The sequence below is a fragment of the Xyrauchen texanus genome, chromosome 6, assembly GCF_025860055.1.
Source record: "Xyrauchen texanus isolate HMW12.3.18 chromosome 6, RBS_HiC_50CHRs, whole genome shotgun sequence".
Taxonomy (NCBI): Eukaryota; Metazoa; Chordata; class Actinopteri; order Cypriniformes; family Catostomidae; genus Xyrauchen; species Xyrauchen texanus.
Window position 1 is genome coordinate 19,859,263 of NC_068281.1, and position 23,556 is coordinate 19,882,818.

Genomic DNA, 23,556 nt, shown 5'->3' on the forward strand with positions numbered 1-23,556 from the left:
TTTACTGTTGGGTTTTTAATAGGCCTTGTTTTCCAAAGTGACTTATGAGAATGTGCACAAATCACATTAATGCCAGTAACTAGGACAGTTAACTGAGCATTTACAGTGCTTGCCAAGCTAAGCTTTAAATGCCAAGGAGAAGCTTGTAGCGTGGAGGAAGGTAGTGGTGGAAAAGTCAGATAACCGATTTATTGAATGAAAATATAGACAATGTTCTTGGCCTTTTGTTACTGTGACAGGCACAGACATAGCCGGCTAGTAGAGTGAAGTTGAAGTAGTAGAGGCTAGAACAAGATGCAGTTTAATATTCAACCAAAATCCCAATAATAACCAGAAAAAAAATCTAATTCATATCCTGGGACTTTTAACTATAAACAAGCCCAAAACACACAAGGGACACTTATTTCACTAAGTTCAAGGTGTTGCCCTGGCCTCCAAATTCCCTAGATCTCAATCTGATTGAGCATCTGTGGGTGGTGCTGGACCAACAAGTCCAATCCACAATGGCTTCACCTCGCAGTTTACAGGACTTGAAGAATCTGCTGCTAATGTATTGGTGCCAGATACCACAGGACACCTTTATTTAAACTGTTTATCTGGTTAATTTGGTAAATACTTATACAGTTCTGGCCACTGCAAAATTATCAGTTTCTCTGGATTTACTATTTATAGGTATGTGTTTGAGTCAAATTAACATTTTTGTTTTATTCCATAAAGTACTGATACCATTTCTCTCAAATTCCAAATTAACTTATTGTCATTTAGAGCATTTATTTGCAGAAAATGACAACTGTTCAAAATAACAAAAAAGATGCAGAGTTTTCAGACATTGAATAATGCAAAGAAAACAAGTTCATATACATTTTTAAAATGCACAATACTAATTTTTTAACTTAGGAAGAGTTCAGAAATCAATATTTGGTGGAATAACCCTGATTTTCAATCACAGCATTATGCATCTTGGCATGCTCTGCCAGTCTTTCACATTGCTGTTGGATGGCTTCATGCCACTTCTGGCACAAAAATTCAAGCAGCTCGGCTTTGTTTGATGGCTTGTGGACATCCATCTTACTCTTGATCACATTCCAGAGGTTTTCAATGGGGTTCAGGTCTGGAGATTGGGCTGGCCATGACAGGGTCTTGATATGGTGGTCCTCCATCCACACCTTGATTGAGCTGGCTGTGTGGCTTGGAGCATTGTCCTGCTGGAAAAACTATTCTCAGAGTTGGGGAACATTGTCAGAGCAGAAGGAAGCAAGTTTTCCAGGATAATCTTGTCAGTGGCTTGATTCCTGCGTCCATCAAACAAAGCCGAGCTGCTTGAATTTTTGCACCAGGAGTGGCATAAAGTCACCCAACAGCAATGTGAAAGACTGGTAGAGAGCCTGCCAAGATGCATGAAAGCTGTGATTGAAAATCAGGGTTATTCCACCAAATATTGATTTCTGAACTCTTCCTAAGTTAAAACATTAGTATTGTGTTGTTTAAAAATTAATATGAACTTGCTTTCTTTGTATTATTTGAGATCTGAATAAATTGCATCTATTTTTGTTATTTTGACCAGTTGGCCTTTTCTGCAAATAAATGCTCTAAATTACAATATTTTTATTTGGGAGAAATTGTGTCAGTACTTTATAGAATAGAACCAAAAATATTAATTTTACTCAAACACACAGACTACCATTCAAAAGTTTTTGAAACACTTGACTAAAATGTTTCTCGTGATCTTAAAAATCTTTTGATATGAAGGCATATGCTTGAATGGTTGAAATTAGTTTTGTAGACAAAAATATAAATGTGCCAACATATTTATTTCATTATAAAACTAAAATGTAATTAAAAGTTTTTTAAATTGATGACTTGGACCAAATAAAAGAAAAGCAGCCAATAAATGCCCAACATAGATGGGAACTCCTTCAATACAGGTTAAAAAGCATCCCAGGGTGATACCTCAAGAAGTTGGTTGAGAGTACATGTCTGCAAATTCTAGGAAAAGGATGACCTCTTTGAAGATGCTAAAATATAACACAGTTATGATTTATTTTGGATTTTGTTTAGTCACAACATAATTCTCATAGTTCCATTTATGTTATTTAATAGTTTTGATGACTTTACTATTCTAAAATGTGTAAAATTCTAAAAATTATAATAAAGAACGAGTAAGTGTTTCAAAACTTTTGACTGGTAGTGTACATATAAATAATAAATCCAGAGAAACTGATAATTTTGCAGTGGACTCTTAATTTTTTTCCAGAGACTTATAAGAATTTACCAAATTAAGCTTTTGTAACGCTTGAGCAGAGAGGCAGACGAGGAGATGCGGATCCAAATGCAATTAAGAATTTATTAAATAAACAAGTAAACAAGGAACAACCCTCAATGGGGAAATAAAACATAAAACTGAAAACTAAACACAATGAACACAAACAGAGAACTCAGGCAGGGAACACATACCAGGCTAACAACATACCTCCATTAACAAACAACGACTGACAGAGACTGAACAAACAGACAGGGTTAAATACATAAATGTGGGACAAAGGGGCCAATGAACAAACAGGACTCAAACAAGATAACAAGGAGATTAACAGAAACCAAAGGCAAATTAACAAGGGCAGGTGAAAACAATGAACAGTGAACACGAGGGAAAACAAGACTGTGGAGCTACAAAAGGGACAAAAGTGAAAACTAAGGAGTACAAAAGTGACAAAAATGGTAAACAAAAGGGCAACAGTGGAACAAGACAGGGTATACATAACAGCTTTATAGCCTATACCAGATAAAGAGTTTTGTGTGTGTGTCTATACAGTGATGAGCCAAATCATTATGACCATATGTTTATGTTTAATAAATGTGTATATGTTTAATATGCTGCTGTTGGTCCTCTTCGTGCTACCAAAACAAAGCTGACACATTGAGGCATGAACTCTACAAGACCCCTGAATTTGTCCTGTTGTATCTGGCACCAAGACATCAGCAGCAGATCCTTCAAGTCCTGTAAGTTGCGAGGTGAAGCTGCAGTGAATCGGACTTGTTGATCCAGCACATCCCAAAAATCCTCAGTCGGATTGAGATCTGGAGAATTTGGAGGCCACGGCAACACCTTGAACTCTTTTTCCTTTTCCTCAAATCCCGAACAATGTGTGCAGTGTGACAGGGTGCATTATCTTGCTGAAAGAGGCCACTGCCATCAGGGTATACCATTGCCATGAAGGGGTGTACCTGGTCTGCAACGATGTTTATGTAGGTGGCATGTGTCAAATTGATGTCCACATGAATGGATGGATCTTGGGTTTCCCAGCAGAACATTCCCCAGAGCATCACAATTCCTCCACCGGCTTGTCATCTTCAAACATGTGCATCCTGGTGTCATCACATTCCCAGGTAAACAACGCACAAGTACAATGCCGTTCACGTGATGTTAAAGAAAACTGACTGTTCGCTTGCCATCTTAGGTGTTTCTCATTTCTGAAATTGTGCATCCTCGTTTCCTTTCCTCGTTTCCTTTCTCCATCCTCTTAGGAAATGAGGAAAGGATGGAAGGAAAGGAAGCAAGGACAGAGGAATTGAAGCAAGATTTTTAAAATGGAATGTCCTGCTCAATCATGCGTCACTTCAGAGTGCCGTCTCTGCACAGATGCATTACCTCCGAGTGCTTACCGTTATGTTGTTAACTTGATTTATTGATATTTTCATAATAAAACCTAATAATTCAAGATGCGCTGTTGAAGTATGTGACAGTTATGGTTTATTCAAACCGCAAAGGTGAAATATGAATGAAAAATGTGTCAGATGTGAAAAGGGAGGAGAATTTCTGCATGCATCAGGTGCTTGGTCCACAAACTCTTCCACATTGGATGCTTCATGCTTCCTCAATGAGCTTCCTCCATCCTCAATCCTCACCTTCTCGCAGTGCATTTAGAGAATTGATAGATCCTTCATGATGGCGGACTTTGATGGGTTTACGGGTCACAAGCTCGAGAACATAGGAGTGAGGAAACGAGGATGCACAATTTAGGAAATAAGAAGCACCCCTAATCTAACCAGACCTTGACATGTGTCCTTGTTAGGAGATGATCAACATTATTCACTTCACCTGTGAATGGTCATATTGTTTTGACTCATCAGTTTATATACTGTATATGTATACTGTATTTATATTATGTTTGTGTATGTACTGTATATGTATGTGTGAGGAAGAAGGATTATTATTATTCACAAGAAATTAAGTTGGAGATGCAATGTCTGTGCTGAAGGGGCACATTTCCATATAGTCGCATTTTTCTTTGCATGCCCTCACTTCCTCTCTCGCTTTCCTTAAGAACACTTGATTATGTAATCAAAATAACAAAATATGCATTGAAGTGAGGATACAAATTTGAATAAATATTGTCAATAATGGTTTAGATACAGCATAACCCCACGTGATTGTTTTTATTTCACCTCGAGAGGCTTTTGCTACAGTGTAAAATCAAGCCCTTATAACTGTAGAATCCCCCAGCGCTAGCCACTGAGCAACATGGAGAGATAAATAAAAAATAAAATAGTTTAATAGTTTTTTGCCGATAACCAATAGTTCCAAAAGCAACTATCTGCACAGATTAATCAGTAAAACCAATATATCAGTCTACCTAGTTCAAGAGTACCAAAATACAAGTAAAAAAATAAAAATAGCATTAGTATAATAATAATATAAAAATAATATTAGCATTTTTTTTATTTATTATTTAGATTGTTGTCCTGAAGAGGTCTTGCTTGTTGCTTTGTTTAAATGAGCCTGGAGAGTTAAAGGGATAGTTACCCCAAAAATTACAATTCTCGGATTTACTCAACCTCATGCCATTCCAGATGTGTAGGAATTTCTTCTCTTTTCTTCTGAAAATGTAAGAAACAGGTCAATATTTAAATCCTTTCTATTGTAAATCTCCACCTTTGACCAGCCCAGTAGGTGGCTGAATGTCAAAGTGAATGTGTAGAGTTTCATGAAAAAAGGACTTAAATATACTGTTTCTCACCCACACTTACCATATTGCTTTAGAAGCTATGGATTAACCACTGGAGTTGAATGAATTACTTATATGCTGACTTTATGTTCTTTTTGGACCCTTTGAGTTCTGGTCACCATTCACTTGCATTGTGAGGACCAACAGTCCTATTTTAAAAGTCTTTGTATGTGTTTTACAGAAGTAAAAAAGTGGTCTGAACCACATAACTGGTAAACTGTTAATCAGAAGGGCACTGGTTCGATCCCCACAGCCACCACCATTGTGTCCTTGAGCAAGGCACTTAACTCCAGGTTGCTCCGGGGGGATTGTCCTGTAATAATTGGCTCTGTAAGTCGCTTTGGATAAAAGCGTCTGCCAAATGCATAAATGTAAATGTAAATACACATCTGCGATGGCATGAGGATGAGTAAATGATGAGAGAATTAATTTTTTTCAGTGAACTATCCTAGATTTAACTGTTGCAATGTGGGTTTCCATCTAGATATTTGTATGCAAATTTTGGGATTTCGTATAAAACAATGCTGGATGAAAATACCAAGATGCCAAAAAGTTTCAAAAATGTACATAAAAACTTGTACTGTATGCTGGTTTGAGGTGGATAATTTTTAATTGGATAATAAGACATGCACATAAACCAGGATATATATATATATATATATATATATATATATATATATATATATATATATATACACACACATTTACATAGGATTACAGATGTGCATCAGAAAAGTCATGTGATCTTGTCTCAACAAGGCTTGTGAATCCCTAATTCACTGAGGGAAAATCGGCAATGTCGTCACATAACATCTCAAATATTGTTATGGATATTGTGAAATGCCAGAGACAAGCCTGCCATCAAATTTATTTGCTACTATTACCTTTGAGAACAGTCTGACACGCTTTCACTTCCAGACATATAGTAAAGCATATGCCGCTTAAAGCTAGCAAACATGAAGTTTTAGGGTGTTTTGTGTGTGTGTATTATTAAATACTTTTATTGCCCCAGAAGTGACCGTTTTGTTCTCTTAAACACATGGGATGAATAAACTACTTTAATAGCAGATAGTTTTTTGATTATCCCAATTTTTGTCATAAAATAAATTTGCAACTTTGATGGAATCATAGCTACTGACAATTATTTGGTCCAACATATGAGAAGCAATGGCTGAGATGTTTTTGGGCCTGGACAAGTCTTTATGTGGAGAGGTGGGGAGTTGACCAGAAGTGGCTGATTGTGGCAGACTGGTTGGGTTGTGAGGTTTGATAAAACTGGGACATTGACATCAGCAAAAGCCACGAACAGTGTCTTGCACTGAATTCTAGAAAATACCAGAGAATTCCCAGAGGTTAAAGTAAAATTTATCTGCAGCATTTTTGACGGGAGTCCAGCAAGGAGGGAGTTGTAGTTGATTAACAGATAACACAGATTATGTGAAAGCCACATGTCCGGTGCTCTTGTTTGTTCTAGAACCATATACAAAATTTATACATCAGGTATTGTTATTGATTCCTTGGGATGCACAGATGTGTCATTCTTGTTTGTTTGCTCTACCCTGTGTTGACTAGGAGAGTTTGAGGAGTCTGGTAAACTATACAAGGAAGCTCAGGCCCTGGCACATGCAGCTGGAGATGGAGAAGCTGTTGAGGAGTTTCAGGAAGGGCTGAAAGAGCTGGCCAACAGGAGAGACTGGCAAACCAAGAGCAAGACTGAGGAACTGGTGCTTAAAGCATGATCCCAACAAAATTACTGTACACACATACTCCAATTTGGAAGTATTTTATACTTCCATAAAACTCAACATTAGAACAAATTGGTCATGCTTGTGGAAGAGTGGCATTCTTTGGAGCTTACTGTTCACTGGTTGCCATTTCACATGTTTTCCACCCTTTTGTGCTCTCATTCAACAGCAAACAATGTCTGATACCGTTTTTATGCCTTACCTGCCATCAGACTTGTTTTTGTACTGTAGTCTGGCTCTTAAATTGACTTATTTAAATGGACATAAATGGTTCCTATTCAAAACAGAATGAGGAATGATAATGAAGATGAATGATCTAGTAATGTAATGTCTGATGTTCTGCACAATCTTATTAAAAGCCAACCTTTTGTGTTATGTGTTTGATGTGAGAAGTGACTTGATAAGACTGAATGAAAACAATTTGTGTCATGTTGAATTTGATGATATACCATAAAGACTGCCCAAAACAAGCAGGTGGACTGAAGTGAATATTAATTCTCCTCAGGTTACTGTGGAAGAGTTGTTTTTCATCTCTACTAAGATGTCATGTTCATCGGTTATCCTGAAAAGTTGCATTGTCAGCACTCTGTAGAGGTCTGTGTGTGTTTAGTTTTCCTAAATGTCATGAAACTCTTTACAAAACCAGTTTATAAAAAGTTTTGAAAACCTAAAATAAAATTAACTATTAAAATGTACATTTATTCACTTAGCAGACTCTTTTATTCAGAGAGTAATATTGTGAAAATGTTTACATACACCATAGCCAAATACATTTAAACTCAGTTTTTCACAATTCCTGACAATTCATTGTAGAAAACATTCCCTGTCTTTGGTCAGTTGGGATCACTACTTTATTTTAAGAATGTGAAATATCAGAATAATAGTAGAGATAATTATTTATTTCAACTTTTCTTTCTTTCATCACATTCCCAGTGGATCACATGTTTACATACAATTTGTAAGTATTTGGTAGCATTGCCTTTAAATTGTTTAACTTGGGTCAAACGCTTTGTGTAGCCTTACACAAGCTTCTCACAATAAGTTTCTGGAATTTTCGACCATTTGCGACCAGCCTTTAACTTCCTGGCTGATGTCTTGAGATTTTGCTTCAATATTTCTATGTAATTTTCCTTCCTCATGATGCCATCAATTTTGTGAAGTGCACCAGTCCCTCCTGCAGCAAAGCACCCCCACAACATGATGCTGCCACCCCCCTGCTTCACGGTTGGGATGTTGTTCTTTGGCTTGCAAGACTCACTCTTTTCCCCCCAAACATAACGATGGTCATTTCTGTTTCATCAGACCAGAGAAAATTTCCAGAGGAAAAAAGATTTTTGGCCCCCATGTGCAAATGTAAACTTAGTCTGTTTTTTTTATGGCGGTTTTGGAGCAGTGGCTTCTTCCTTGCTGAGCAAGGTTAAGGTCTTTCAGGTTATGTTGATATAGGACTCGCTTTACTGTGGATATAGATGCTTATAGATGCTCTAACTGTTTCCACCAGTATCTTCACAAGGTCCTTTGCTGTTTTTGTGGGATTGATTTGCACTTTTTCGCACCAAACTACGTTCATCTCTACGAGACAGAATGCATCTCCTTCATGAGTGGTGTGATGGCTGCATGGTCCCATGGTGTATATATTTGCATACTGTTGTTTGTACAGATGAACGTGGTACATTCAGGCATTTGGAAATTGCTCCCAAGTATGATCCAGGATTGTGGAGGTCCATTATTTTTAAATCTGAGGCCTTGGCTGATTTCTTTTGATTTTCCCATGATGTCAAGCAAAGAGGCACTGAGTTTGAAGGTAGGCCCTAAAATTCATCCACAGGTACATCTCCAATTGACAGTTAGCCAATTAGCCCATCAGAAGCTAATTGCCTAAAGGCTTGACATAATTTTCTGGAATTTTCCAAGAAAATAAGGCGCAGTTAACTTGGTGTATGTAAACTTCAGTGGAATTGTGATATAGTAAATTAAAGTGAAACAATCTGTCTGTAAACTATTTTTGATAAAAATACTTGTGTCATGCACAAAGTAGATGTCCTAAACGACTTGCCAAAACTATAGTTTGCTAATATGAAATCTGTGGAGTGGTTAAAAAAACGAGTTTTAATGACTTCAATGTAAGTTTATGTAAACTTCTGACTTCCGCTAATATTGTGTAGGCTCAATATTGTGTCCCTCGTGCCGCCAAAACAGCGCCAATGTTGCAGGTCCCGGCTCCGGAGACCCAGCTGACAGATTACTGTGATCTGTAAAACAGGATTCAATGAGAAGAACGAGAGTCGCGTCTGCTCTTTCACAGCTCCTCTGCAGATATGAGGGAGCATGCGCAGTTCACGGTTTCGTCCGCGACTCTCCAGCCAGAATGTCAAAATAAGAGTCCTTTATTTTTGTCCATATAAATGTAAATATAAGTATGTTCATTTGCATACAACATAAGCCAATAATGCAATAATTTTACTCATAACCATATTCAAAAGAAGGGGGAAAAAAACAATTGTGTACATACTTTGTGTGTATCACACCAACCTGCATCTCAGAACAGCATTCTGAGATGCTATTCTTCTCACCACAATTGTACAGAGTGTTTATCTTAGACTTTGTCAATTCAATTCAAACCAGACTTGCCATTCTCTGTTGACCTCACTCATCAACAAGGCATTTCCATCTACAGAACTTCTGCTCACTGGATGTTCTTGGCACCATTTGGAGTAAATTCTAGAGACTGTTGTGCATGAAAATTCCAGGAGATCAGTAGTTACAGAAATACTCAAACCAGCCCACCTGGTACCAACAATCATTTCATGGTCCAAATTTTTTCCCCATTCTGATGGTTGATGTGAACATTAACTGAAGCTCCTGACCTGCATCTGCTTAAATGTATGCATTGCACTGCTGCTACATGATTGGATGATTAGATAATGGATGATTATTGGTGCCAGATGGGCTGGTTTGAGTATTTCTGTAACTGCTGATCTCTGAGGATTTTCATGTACAACAGTCAGAATTTACTCCAAATGGTGGCAAAAACAAAAAACATACAGTGAGCAGAAGTTCTGTGGATGGAAATCATTTGTTGATGAGAGAGGTCAACAGAGAATGGCCCGACTAGTTTGAACTGGCTAAGTCTACGGTAACTCAGATAACCACTCTGTACAATAGTGGTGAGAAGAATATCAGTGCTCAATCCTTTCTAAATCAAATTACAATAATTTCTATGACACTTCCCTCAAAAAAATAATTTATTCAATAACTGTTTAATTTGCAAAAGTTAGCATTTTTTTTTTTTTTTTTTTTTTTTTTGTGCAGAATGAATGTGTGTACAGTACAGGACCAAAATGTGGTCTGTTATTTCTGTATAACATTTGTACTGTTGTAATTAAGCTATTAAACATATTATATCTAGTGCTGTTTTGTTCAAAATGTAGTGTTACAAGCTGGTCCTTTTCTAGGATTTTCCCTGCTGTTTTACTGCATAGATTTCAAGGAAAATTAGATTAACTTAGTTACTTAATTACTGGCCTTGGATCTTTTGTACTCTTTAAACCATAAGTCAAGAGTTGGTCATATTCTGTTAAGAAGATGCTCCTTTTCTCAATAAAAGAGTTAAATATTCTCTCAAAGTTATGTGCAAAGACATCTTAAAGATTTAAATCAGCAGTTCTGTCTTCTCTGTTATGTCCCCATCAGCATCATTAAGAGATGTTTTCAGAAAGAGCTGCTGTGTCATCATGTTCCCAATCTATTTGTCTGATTCCAAAGATGATATTTTAAACCCATAGTTATTAATAGTGGGAATGACAAGTGCTGTCCTAATAACGGACAAGGGATGCATTGGGGTTCGTTGCTCCGAGTGTGGTCTTGTCATATGCTTGGGTGGTAAGAGGTACAGTGTGTATATGAATGTAGGAGATCAACCAGGCTCAACTAGTTATTGAGTGTGGCTCATCAGATAAGGGCAGCTCATATTTTCATACCAAACTCAAATCTCATACTTGTCTTTGGGGGTGTAGGGTGGGACAAAGGGTTTATATTGGCAGAGAAATTAATGTTCTGAGCAAGTGCAATGCCTTTAGTCTCCCAAACGTTTAGCGTTTGTGCTTTATTTGATTTCAATCCCTCTCAAAAAAAGTGCAATGAGAATTTGTAAAATAACTTAATATTTTTTTGAACTTATTTTTTAACAGCCATTATTTAAAGAAGTATGAGTTATTAAAACAATAAGAAATAGGTAACGCTTTACAAAACAGTTCCATTAGTTGTGAACGAACAATCTGCAAAGTACTTGTGTATTTGTGGAATGGATGTGTTTTGCAGTTTTTTTGGAATGTGAAATGGAAGGTACATATATACAAATCAGCATTTGTGTGCATCCTTGTCTCTGATATGATTGATTGAGTGTTGGTACATTTGTTTATTCCTGTTTGCAACTAAAATAACTTCTCTTCCTCTCTAGCCTCACAACACCACACAGTCATGTGAGGGATACTTGCAAGTTAGTCTAGTCTGAGGGGAGGAAAATCAAGGTTTGTTTGAGCGTTCCATTGTTAGTGTTTATATTAATTCTCCTCTCACCACATGATTTCAAGTCCTCTGACACACGCTATTACAAGTCAATTACTCTTAATATCTCTTGTACAGGTTGTGATTAAGCTTCGGAGCTTTCTGCTTAAAATTAAGCTTTCTGCTAGCTCACAACATTTAAATATGCAACATGTTTATTCATTTGCAAGTAGGGGATGTTACTATTGAATTAGTCAAGATTGAATTTTAAAGTTATTGCATAGTGAAAAATCTTTGAAGCCCATTTCATAATATTGATCTCTTGAGTTCTTAGCTCAATATCTTTATACACTCTCACTTTAAAAGGTAGAGTTCATCCAAAAAATTCAAATTCGGTCATAATTTACTCAACTTCATGTTGTTCCAAAACAGTGTAACATGCTTTTGACTATGGAACACTAAAGGAGAAGTTTAGCAGTCTGAACTTCTCTCGTCCATGCACTGAAAGTTGATGTGAGCAGGGGCTGTCAAGCTCCAAAAAAGGACAAAGCACCATAAAAAACAACAACATAAAAGTAGTCCACATGACTTGTCCAAGTCCTCTGAAGACATGTTATCCACCTTATTTTTCAGTTTGACAGCACCACCATTGTCAAACTGATACTAGATTATGTTGATTTATATTGTATGCTGGCAATATATGTCATCATATTATTATCATTAATCATTATTTTCAAATAAAATGCAAATAATTTGACCGTTTATCGCATTTTGCAATTGTTTCATCCCACGCTGTTGCACAGGCAGAATGAATGAGAGAGATCAGGCACTGATCGCCTTTTGAAATAAACAAATAAAGGCAACATCAGAGGTTTTGCAGATAAATATTAAAGGAGGTTTGCATGGAGATATTAAAAATCTGCATCATCACGCTCTCTGTAAACTAAGGAGATTTTATTGTTGTCTCGTCAATAACAACACACAGCAACAAGTGAACGATCTACTTATTTACTTTAAATGCTGACGTTAGAAAAGTATCCGACATTAGGATAAAATTCAGCTGTACATCCTGTGGTTGTGTGATTTAAGCCCATATCACTAAATTCATGTCTTATCCTTCTAGTTCTTTACATTGCCGTTAATGACAACGGAACTTTGTCACACTTCCGCATTGCAAAATAAGGTAGATAGCTTTGTGTGAGGAATAGACTGAAATGTAGTTATTCACTGAAAATCTTGCACTGAAAAACTTGCTTGACAGCTGTGATCACTTTTCACTTTCATTGTATAGAAAAGGGTAGCTTGGACATTCTGCTATAAATAACTCCTTTGTAGTTCCATGAAAGAAAAAGTCATAAAGGTTTGGAACGTCATGGGTGAGTAAATTATGTCAACATTTTCACATTGGGTGAACTATCCTTTTAAATCCAAGCTATGAAATGCCCCGAACTATGTAAGATATTTGAATGTAGGTTTATAAGAATAATGTCTTCCATTTATTGAATTCTTGCACCATGCAAAACAGGTTAGTGTTTAGCTTCAGGCAAAAGCTCTTGAAAGAGCAGTAAGGCTCTCCAGGTAATCTCACCAGTTGCCCCTGTGATTCTCTTTACACTGAGTTATTATCTAATGTTCTGTCCTTTTCTGTTTTGGATGTGTATTATGAACAATGTGAAGCAAGGTAATTTTTTATGAAAGCCCTACAGCTTCTTTAAGATTTAGGTTTCTCTCTCCTGGAACAACCTACATTCCAGATGTACCTTTGTCCATGTCTTTCTTGGTATCTGCTTTGCTTACAACAAAACTTATTTTCTGCAGATTGTCATCGATAATGTAAAGCTGATGGAGCTAATATGCAGATAACTGTAATATGATTGATGTATTTTTCACAAATGGTTGATAGCTGTCTAGCTTGTAATTATTTAAAATAAACTTTCTTGGCTATATGTGATAAACACGCCCCTTTTAGATTTAGGATAAGTAGTAAAGACAAACTTTGGTTTAATGACTCTGTTTCCTCTTTTATTAGACAAAGAGATGCTGCCTGGGCCAAAGCAAAGAAAACAAATAACCCTTTGGATTGGACTCTTGAAAGAACATGTAGAAATAAATGTACAAAATTGATTAAAAAAAAAAATATCCAAATGTGGCTACTGAGTCTTCCTGATCTTCTAAAAGTGAATCAGAGTGTAATCAAGGGTAGAACCAATATTGCAGATACCTTCAACAGTCATTTTATTTCTGCTGGTTCAATCTTTGATCCCAGTAATTTAGGGGAACATGTTGCAAAAGGAAACTTTGAGCCTGTCCCATGTTGCCCTACTTAACTGTTCACTTTTACTCCTATCTGAACCACACAAGTCCACAAAGCTCTATTGAGCCTAGATTGTAAAAAATCTTTCGGACCTGATAAGATAGAACCTTCTTTTTTTTCTAATTGCTGCTGATATTATTTCAGGCTTTAGAACGGGCTATAGTACTATAACAGCTGCTGTGCTAGTTACTAATGATATCATCAAATCTTTACAAACTTCACAAACTGTTGTTACAGAGATATTGATGTATATGCCTTAGTGAAATAGCTCTGAATTGGTTTAAGAATTATCTATCCAAAAGAACTCAGTGTGTTTCGGTAGAAAACTCTACCTCAGCCTCTCAGTAAACAAAGGTGTCCCGCAAGGATCTATTTTAGTCCCCATTTTATTTTCTATTTTTATAAATGACTTAGGTCATGGAATAAATCTAGCCAAAATACATTTGTATGCTTATGACACAATAATTTATACAATGGCACACTCTTGGAAACAATCCATAGAGCTTTTGCAGGATGCTTTTCGATCACTGCAGCTTTCACTGTTAAAATTAAAACTGATCCTAAATTTAAAAAAGACCAAATATATGAACTTCACTCCTTCTTGCTCTTAGGCAGCTGATCCTTTTACATAAGAAGGTATACGTATAGACATAGTTACTGCTTACAAATACCTAGGCATATGACTTGATGAGAAGTTGGCCTTTAATTTGTATTGACAATCTATTGAAAAAGCTTAGGCCAAAACTGGACTTTTTTCCATTTAAAAGAATGCTTTGCATTTGAGGCCAGAAAGAAAATTTTGCAAAGCCCATTTCTATCAGTATTACGCTACGATGATGTGATTTTCATGCATGCAACTGCGTCCTGACTTTAAAAAAATGATTCTGCATATCATGCTGCATTATGCTTTGTAAAAAGTGCAGACTCACACTAGTTTTTTTTATGTGAAACTGTTTGTGCTGCTGTGTTGACCAGGACTCCCTGGAAGAAGAGATATTGTATCTCATTGGGACTTTCCTAGCTAAATAAAGGATAAATAAATAAAACTATATTCATCTTTTGTCCTATGTTTACATCTTGGTGGTCATAAAATTTTAATAATATGAGGTGAAGAGAAAAAAATATGTGTATCTCACATTTTGTTATTCACTAAAACAAAGTTATTGAGAAATTACTGAAATTCTTTTTCATACATGAGCAAAGACTGGACATAATTATAACAGCAGTGTTCTTCTCACAAGTCTTTTATTTTTCCCACCCTTCAGAGTAAAAAAGCCATTATTTATGCTAAAACAAAATCCTTTAATTGTCACCATATTTGTGAGGCAGGTTTGCATAACACTGTTCTGTCGCAGGACAGCCATACCTAATTATTAACAACACTGACACAGAGATTATTGTTCCCAAAGAACACCTGAACACATTCTGCTGTGCTCTCATTAACATTCTGCATTTCCGTAAAATATAATTTGATGCTTTTAAAGGTAATTCATTATTTAGAATCTGCTTTCACGGGATTAATCTGTGTTAACAAAGAAGAGCTTGTGTTTTTACCACTTAGAAAAGATCTGTCATAGTGATGTGACCAAAAGAAATGACAGTAAATCCATTATAAACGGTAGTAATTTGACAACCCTAGTTGTTTCCTCAACCTGTGTTTTGATTCTGCTGTCACTGACCTCAATAGAACAAGTTCATTCTCAAAGGGAACAAACTGCATATCTCCAGAGAGCTCTGATAGTAACTCAAACTAGTAATGACCCCTGACATTTTTTTACAAAAGGTCACTAAATTGACCTCTTTAGTTACAAGGTATCTTGTGCAGAGCTACATATGCATTTTTTGTAAGCAGGGACAATTAGTTACCAGTATGTGCAACAAATCAGGCATAGAGTGCACACTTAAGGTTTAAAGGGACTATGTCATCATTGACTTATCCTCATGCTGTTCCAAACCCCTATTACTTTCTGTTTTGTCTAACAACTCATTTTATGTTCCACAGAGGAAAGAAAGTCATACAGGGTTTGGAATGGCACAAGGGTGATTCATTGAAGACAGAATTAAAAATTCTGGGTAAAGAATCCCTGTAAAATTTTAACAGACAAAATGAGTGACCACTATAATGATCTTATAATCACATAACAGTATTCTGCATTTACATATAAAACTAAGTCACAGTCAAAACTAAAGGAGTTCACATAAACATCCACTCACAAACACCAGCAAGCACACACACACACAAAGAGACACAATGTAGTGTTGCTGGTTAATATTTGTGCTGTGCATCTGTAATGTGACTGCTACGTTGTTCACTTTTCCCCAGGGATTTAAAAGCTGACCAATTAATCACACGCACACAACATGCTCCGCTTCTTGTATATAAAGTGCATCTTGAGTGCCCTTTGAGAACACGGATTGCAAAAAGTTTCTTCATGAGAGGGCATGCAAAGACCTCCCTCTCCATCTGACTGACAGCACTCACTCCTAATAGTTGACTTATAGTGGCTACATCATCCATTTGTTAACAGAGCACATACATCTAGCATTTGGAAAACTGGAATCCTCTTTCATACTCAGTGACAGCCGGTGAGTTCTGTATTTTCCTGATTTTCCTGTATGGTGAGACTTGTTGTGGACCACTGTAATAATTCAAACTCTGACTTAGAATCTCTTCTTGCACGGTATATTTTTATAGTTAAATGTAGTTTTTAAAGGTGTTGTGTTTTTGCTTTATCATGTAATTTTGTGAGGTTGTTGGTGCTCAAACTTTCTAACATGTCGTTCCATTAACTTATGAATTCTAGTCATGGTCAATATTTGACTGTGAAGTTGACGTACCAGGCAGAATATGTCATGGTTGCCATATTGTTGGAGTTTAATCAACATTTAACATGTTCTGTCAGAAAAGGGTGATAGATCTAGTGAAGACAGGTGATGAAGAAGGTATTTGTTTGAGTTCTATTGTCATCATGTCTTTTACGTCTTTACTCTAGTGTAGATGCGGTCATCATGCATACATAAACGCTGAATGCCAAATTTGCAGTTTTTAACTAATCTTTAAATGAACGAATTGTTCGCGATCACAAAAGTAATGTGCTTCCTTCCTGGTCAAGACTCAGACTCTTTGGGTCCTATGTAGCTCACGATTAAAGACGTTGACTACCACCCCTGGAGTCGCGAGTTCGAATCCAAGGTGTGCTGAGTGACTCCAGCCAGGTCTCCTAAGCAAACACAATTGGCCCAGTTGCTTGGGAGGGTACAGTCACATGGGGTAACCTCCTAGTGGTCGCTATAATGTGGTTTGCTCTCAGTGGGGCGCGTGATGAGTTGTGCGTGGATGCCGCGTAGAATAGTGTGAAGCCTCCACATGCGCTATGTCTCCGCAGCAACACGCTCAACGAGCCACGTGATAATATGCGTGGATTGACGTCTCAGATGTGGAGGCAACTGAGATCCGTCCTCCGCCACCCAGATTGAGATGAGTCACTACGCCACCATGAGGACTTAGAGCGCATTGGGAATTGGGCATTCCAAATTGGGGAGAAAAAGGGGAGAGAATGTTTTTTTTTAAGCCCAACAGCTTTCAGATGACATTAATCTATGATGATGAGTTGGTTGTAGATATGTTCGACAAAGAAGTTGAGTCAGTTCCAGGGTTAATTAGAAATCTGAACACATTCTGGAAGAGAGCTGCTTGATGCATTTGGAAATGCATTTGAAAAAGCATCAGAAAATCCATACCATGCCAGAAAGCTGCATGGTCAAGTCAGTTTGCTCATCTTTGGTTGTTTGATATTTTTAAATGAACTTTATTTTATTTATATTGTTTATTTCAACCCAATACAATTAATTATTAATTATTTTTAATAATTAAAATAATGTTTTAAAGATAATCATTGCATTGGTGTCATTAGGCACATAGTTTCCTCATGACTCCAGAACTGCACTTCAGGCATCTTTGACAAAAATAAGTGCTAAACCTTCTTCTTTTATTTATTTACCATACGGTTAAGTTGTAAGTATCCCATTCTCTTAATGTATTCAGTTGTGGTAAATGTGTCATTTTAATACTGATAGTGGAGTTTTTTTGGTTGCCCCTTGATTTGTTTACATGTCATGATACTGTGATATTTAATTGAAGATATGTCTATTGAAATGACATCACACTCTGGAAGTGACATCAGCCATTCAGCTATTTTAAGTGATTAACTCTTTTGTTTTATTTATGTTTTCCTTTTATATATATATATATATATATATATATATATATATATATATATATATATATATATATATATATATTAGCCATATGTAGTCAAGCATAACATGTCGACCCCATTATGGGAAGAAATAGGGAACAATTATGAAAGTATATACATATATATATAAAATTACATTAATTATAAAATTTCAATAAATTAATGTTAACAGAAATAAAATCATCAACGTTTACAAACAAGTTTGCCAGATAATATTCACAGGCCATGTAGTGGATAATTTATCCACTGAATGTCCACCCTGTTATTTTCTACCCTGAACCTGCCCATTTAAATATGGTTAGCCTACCATGTATTGTTTGTTTTAAATAGCCTACCGGCATCCTTGGTCATTTTGATTAGCACAGGCTTACAGTATATAAAAAGTCTGGAGACTTTGCATTAAATCCATTGTTGTAGCAACAGTGTAATACCAGTAAAAATAATAATAATAAAAATAAAAAAATCCTTGTTAATTGTACACATTTGTTTCTCTTGCTTACAATAAATAGTTTGTTATTAGGTCAGCTTAATAAAATAGGCATTATAAATGCACTGCAGGTGTATTTCCAGACCATTGACTTCAGGGGAGTTTGACTTTGCAGAGAGCAGTGTCCATCTCAACATACAGTTTGCCATTTCAAGCTGTTGTCAGACATGTCCATTTATAAATGAAGATCTTAACAACAAATATTTGTCGCTGTAAAAATAACTAAACACTTTGCTCCCTACGCTGACTGCTCACACCACAGCTGCTGATCTGAAAAAGTTTTGGCAGGGTTATGGTTATCTCCAAAGCAATAATTATCCAAACAGTCATAGTTGTTATTTAGCCCACCAACTGCTTGTCCCATTTTCAATTCACAGTTCCAGTTCCTATTAGTGCAATGTTCTATAAGAAGCAATATTATTAATCTCCCTGATGCTGCAGGCATCAATTATGAAATTTCACATATTTTTAGGTAGCACTCTTTTCTAGAAATGCCAGTGATTTAAAAAAAAAAAAAAATAGAAGCATCAGTACTTTGCCACAGATTAATCTAATCATCAAAATAACATATATTGTATACTTAAATTACTTTATTTTCTGCTAAAAGGTAGCATATTTATTTGATCTCTCAAAGCCAAATCACAGATTTGTACTGGGATCTATAGATATTTTCATTGAAATGTGAAGTTCAAAAGAAGCCAGAATTGCACCTCAGATCAGGGCTAAATCAAACAGGAACTGGCAGTGGTAGGTATAACTCCTATCTACCATTATAATAGCATATTTGTAATGTCTTACAAAAAAATTCACTATTTCATCATTGTTTGATGGATTGGGTGTTGTGGAACAATGCAGTCGCAAATTCATGTCAACTCATTGGATCATAATGATCCAATATATCATAATATCCAGATCCAGAACATTACATTATGTTATGAAGACGTCATTTTGCATTCAAGACATGATAAACATATTAATCAAATCTTCTAGAAAATAACCAGGCATATTATCAGTTAAGCACAAACTGTCGTGTTTCAGTTAGTCTTTATGTCATCAAGACTTCGTAACATCCAATGGCCACTGAGGTCATAAGCAGGATAAAGCTTATCTCCACTGACAGAGCAAGCATGCATGTTTGCTATTGTTTTGTCTAGTAAGGCTACCAAGTCTGAGAGTCTTTATTATGATTTATTTATTTTGTTTCCTTTTTTAACTACTTGGTCAACACAAAAATGTTATTGGTTTAAAAGTGTAATCAGGGGTGGAAAGAGTACTGAAAAATCATACTCAAGTAAAAGTACTGTTACATCCCAAAAAAACTGAGTGTGAGTAGAGTAAAAGTAGCATTCCTAAAAACTACTAGAGTGATAGCTCATTTAAAAGTACTCATGAGTAGTGAGTATTGAGTACAGAGTTGCAAAACATATGCCCCATTATAATGAACACTGTATACCAACTTTTAAAATACATATCTTATTTATGATATACACTACATGAATCTGATTCCAAAAAAACAAAAGGGAGACAGGAAAACAGAAATAAAAAGATTAAAAGTTATTTTCAATACACTGATCACCAATTTAAATAATAATTTATGAAACAATTACATTAAAATCAGTTAATGTGTAGGGTCTAAATTTCCATAAATGCAGACAGAGAGTTATTGTTGTGCATAAAACATGCTCAAACAATGCAAGGAATGCAATTTGTTTTTAAATAAGCAGGATCGCTTGGCACGTCATGTCCTGCACAATAGAGGAGGTAGAGCAGGCATAGGAAATGTTGTTTGGTACAGGGGCTACATCACGCTTAAAAAGGAATAAACCATCCAAAAATTTAAATTCTCTTATCATTTACTCACCCTCATGCCATCCTGGATGTGTATGACTTTCTTTCTTCAGCAGAACACAAATTAAGATTTTTAGAAGAATATCTCGGCTCTTTTGGTCCATACAATGAAAGTGAATCAGTGCTAAAATACTGAAGCTCCACAAATCACATAAATCAGCATAAGAGTAGTCTAATCCATGTGTCTTCAGTGGTTTAATCCATGTCTTCAGAAGCGATATGATAGATGTGGTCAGATCAATATTTAGAAACAGATCAATATTTATTTCCTTTTTTTACTATTAATTCTCCTCCCTGCTCAGTAAATCTCCACTTTAACTTTTTTCTTGTGTTTTCGGTGATTCACATTCTTTATGCATATTGCCACCTACTGGGCAGAGAGAAGAATTTCTAGCAAAAATTTAATTAAATATTGATCTGTTTCTTACCCAAACCTGTCATATCAATTCTGAAGACATGGTTTAAACAACTGGAGTTGTATTTATTACTTTTATGCTGCTTTTAGGAGCATCAAATTTTGGCACCCTTTCTCTTACATTGAAAGGAAATCTTAATTTGTGTTCTGAAGAAAGAAAGTCATAGACAGATGGCATGAGGGTGAATAAATGATCATATTCATTTTTGAGTGAATTATTTCTTTAAGTAGCACATGGGGGGCCACATTGTCCTCCTTTTGAGATACAATGTTCAACAATGATTTAGTTATTGTATCTTTTAAGAAATAGTTGTGTTCTCATTCTAATGCATGATGCACAATTTTCTGAAGTTTGTGACTGGTGGAATGTTCTGCTGAAATATTGTTCTACAATGGTTGATACTTTTCTATCAGGCATTAGAATAACATGATAAATTATTTTATCATCTCTACTTTCCTGGTACTTTATCATACCAATTAACACACTCTCTACATCAGGGGTCAGTATTATTAAAAAAATGAACAATATTTAAAAAGAAATGTAATTATTAAAAATGTCATTGTTTTATTCTATTACATTACATTTTTTAAAGCTACTCAAGTTATTCAGCAAAAAGTAGTGAGTGGTTTTCTCATTTCCTTGTTATTGTTGTTTCGGTTACATGTACACTTCAAGTCCAACATTTTGATGCTAATACGCTTTTTGTCCCACTGTTAAAATTCACTTTAGACATAAATTACTATGTTTACATTAAATCCTCACCAAGACAGACATTGGCAGAATTATAAAGTCTATTTTATCATTTAGGCGCTCAAACATTAGCCGCCTGTCAATCAAACGCAGCTACAGGCGTCAGGAAATAAAAAGTCAATATTTTATATTTCATCTAGATCAACCAAGCAGTGGTGCTCTTGCTATCGCGATTGATGTAATGAACACCCCTGTTAGATGTAGAACAAATATAGAAAACTACAAAAAGATTTGATTGAGGACATCTCTCTTTTGTTTCCGATAAGCATCTATATCATTTTATTGACCAGCCCTATTTATACCATTGCATTTATCTCTCACAGCAGCCCAATAATCTCAGTGATAGTTAAATTACAGGCTACATTATAGACACACAGAATCTAGTAAAGAGAAATATGAAATTTACCTCAATATGTTTCTTCAATTTAGAGGCAGGATTAATGCTCATATCTGGCTTGAGCAAGTTAAACTCACATGACACGATCATGCAAATAGCCTTTTTCACTGTGAAAAGCCCTTTCAGGTGCAGCTGTGACATTCAGCTTTAAACTGTGCTTGAGGCATTCTCCACAGTTGGCGCCAGATCTGCAGCTGCCGTTCAAGTGTGACTTGTACGTGTGATTTGATTTGACGGGAGTCACGAGACTCTCCCTAGACAATCATGTTGATAGATAAAAATAAAATCAGGACAGGAAAGGAGCGAACACAGATGATGGGAAAATAGTGCAGTAAAAGTACAGTTACAGCACTTAAAATATACTCAAGTAAAGGTAAAAGTATACAATTTTTAAACTACTTAAAGTACAATTCTTGGGGAAAAGTAGTTAATTACAGTAATGTGAGTATTTTTAATTCGTTACTTTACACCCCTGGGTGTAATACATCAATTGTGAAACATTTTGAACCATAGGGTTCAGCATATAGAGTTTATATCTATTCACCAATGCTGTTCGATAAATTGCATCTAAATTGGTACTATGCTTTGTACAATATATATGCAATTTGTATAGACTTTTGTGCAAACTTTTATAAATGCATGCATCAGAACTCCAGATGTGATAGAGCCTTATTGTTGAGTCATGTCCCCTTGGTCACATGTTTTTCAGAATGCTAAAGGAGGAAACTTAATCGAGGGGGGAGGGCAGGACAGCTATCAGTGGGTGCCTCAAGGTTGGAAGTGAACAGTGTGTGAGTATGACAGATAGAGAGAGAGAGAGAGAGAGAGAGAGAGAGAGAGGAGAGGGAGAGGGAGAGGGAGAGGGAGAGGGAGAGAGAGAGAGAGAGTTTAGGATAAAAAGGGTAGCATGTTACTCCTGCCAGAACAGCTATTCCATTCTCCAATCACTGCCTCTTTCTTACCTCCTGTCCCTCCCCTTTCTCTGTGCCTGTGTCTTTGCCTTTCGGTGGCTGTCTGGCTTCAGTGGCTCTTTGCTATTGCAGTGCAATGACTGCTGTAGCTGTAGTCTCCCTGTAAGCATTCTGAGGTAGGTCCATCTCTGTGTTTCACTGGCATTCATGTTTGTAGCAAAGTGGAGTCTTGTCGAAAAGCAACCAGCTGTCTGTTTCTTTTTTGTATCAGGCTCTAGTGAGTCCTTTTGCCACTGTCACTCAGTACTGATTTTTTATTTTTTTTAAGTTTTAGGCATTGTATATATTTGGGTTGATGTCTTTGCTTCCAGGCTCTGGTTTGCATTATCATATATACTCTTATGGAAAGGATATTTTCTTATTTTTCTGGTGAAAGACAAGCATGTAACAAAATATTCAACATTGGGGCAACCAAATGTAAAAGTTTGCCATTGCAAAAACCCATATTGATGTCGATTGTGATTATGGACCTGGTAAAAGGACATAATAGAAAAGAAAAGATTGTGCTATTTTAATGAAAATGTCAATGCACTGAAGCCCTTCCTGTCTAAATTTTTTTTCCAGTCATACTTGAAGGGAATTTTAGATTTTACTCATACAAGCAGGGCAAGAAAAAGAACACTGTATGCTCAGAAATATGCATGAATGAATCATAAAAAGTGATGTTTTTACCGGCTGCTCTTGAGCTCTTTGTTGTTCCTGGGCTGTGAGCGTCTGGAATGCTCTCTCTCTCTCTCTCTCTCTCTCTCTCACACTATCTCTCTCTCTCTCTCTCTCTCTATCTCTCTCTCTCATCCTCTGTGTATCCAGTCCAGTGATGAGGGGTCTAGAGTTACGCAGGGTATCAAAGCAACAATGAC

The 23,556-nt window shown here is 36.2% G+C and overlaps 2 protein-coding genes across 2 annotated transcripts in view; both read left to right on the forward strand.

Moving 5' to 3' along the window:
- The first annotated feature begins 1,799 nt into the window (after positions 1–1,799).
- LOC127645559 (tetratricopeptide repeat protein 19, mitochondrial-like) lies at positions 1,800–7,410 on the forward strand. Its single transcript, XM_052129215.1, has 2 exons — positions 1,800–3,384; positions 6,576–7,410. The coding sequence occupies exons 1-2, from the start codon at positions 3,282–3,284 to the stop codon at positions 6,740–6,742; spliced, it is 270 nt and encodes an 89-aa protein (XP_051985175.1). The 5' UTR covers positions 1,800–3,281; the 3' UTR covers positions 6,743–7,410.
- Positions 7,411–15,967: 8,557 nt separating this feature from the next.
- Positions 15,968–23,556, forward strand: part of LOC127644970 (anion exchange protein 2-like) — a 55,214-nt gene continuing 47,625 nt past the window's right edge. Inside the window, exon 1 of the mRNA XM_052128434.1 lies at positions 15,968–16,154. The gene's annotated coding sequence lies outside the window, so the exon portion shown is untranslated. The remainder of the gene's footprint in view (positions 16,155–23,556) is intronic.

Coding starts and splice junctions, on each gene's coding strand:
- LOC127645559 (XM_052129215.1), top strand. CDS start 3,282: ATGGATCTTGGGTTTCCCAGCAGAACATTCCCCAGAGCATCACAATTC. Junction 3,385..6,575: donor TGGTGTCATCACATTCCCAG/GTAAACAACGCA, acceptor TGTGTTGACTAG/GAGAGTTTGAGGAGTCTGGT.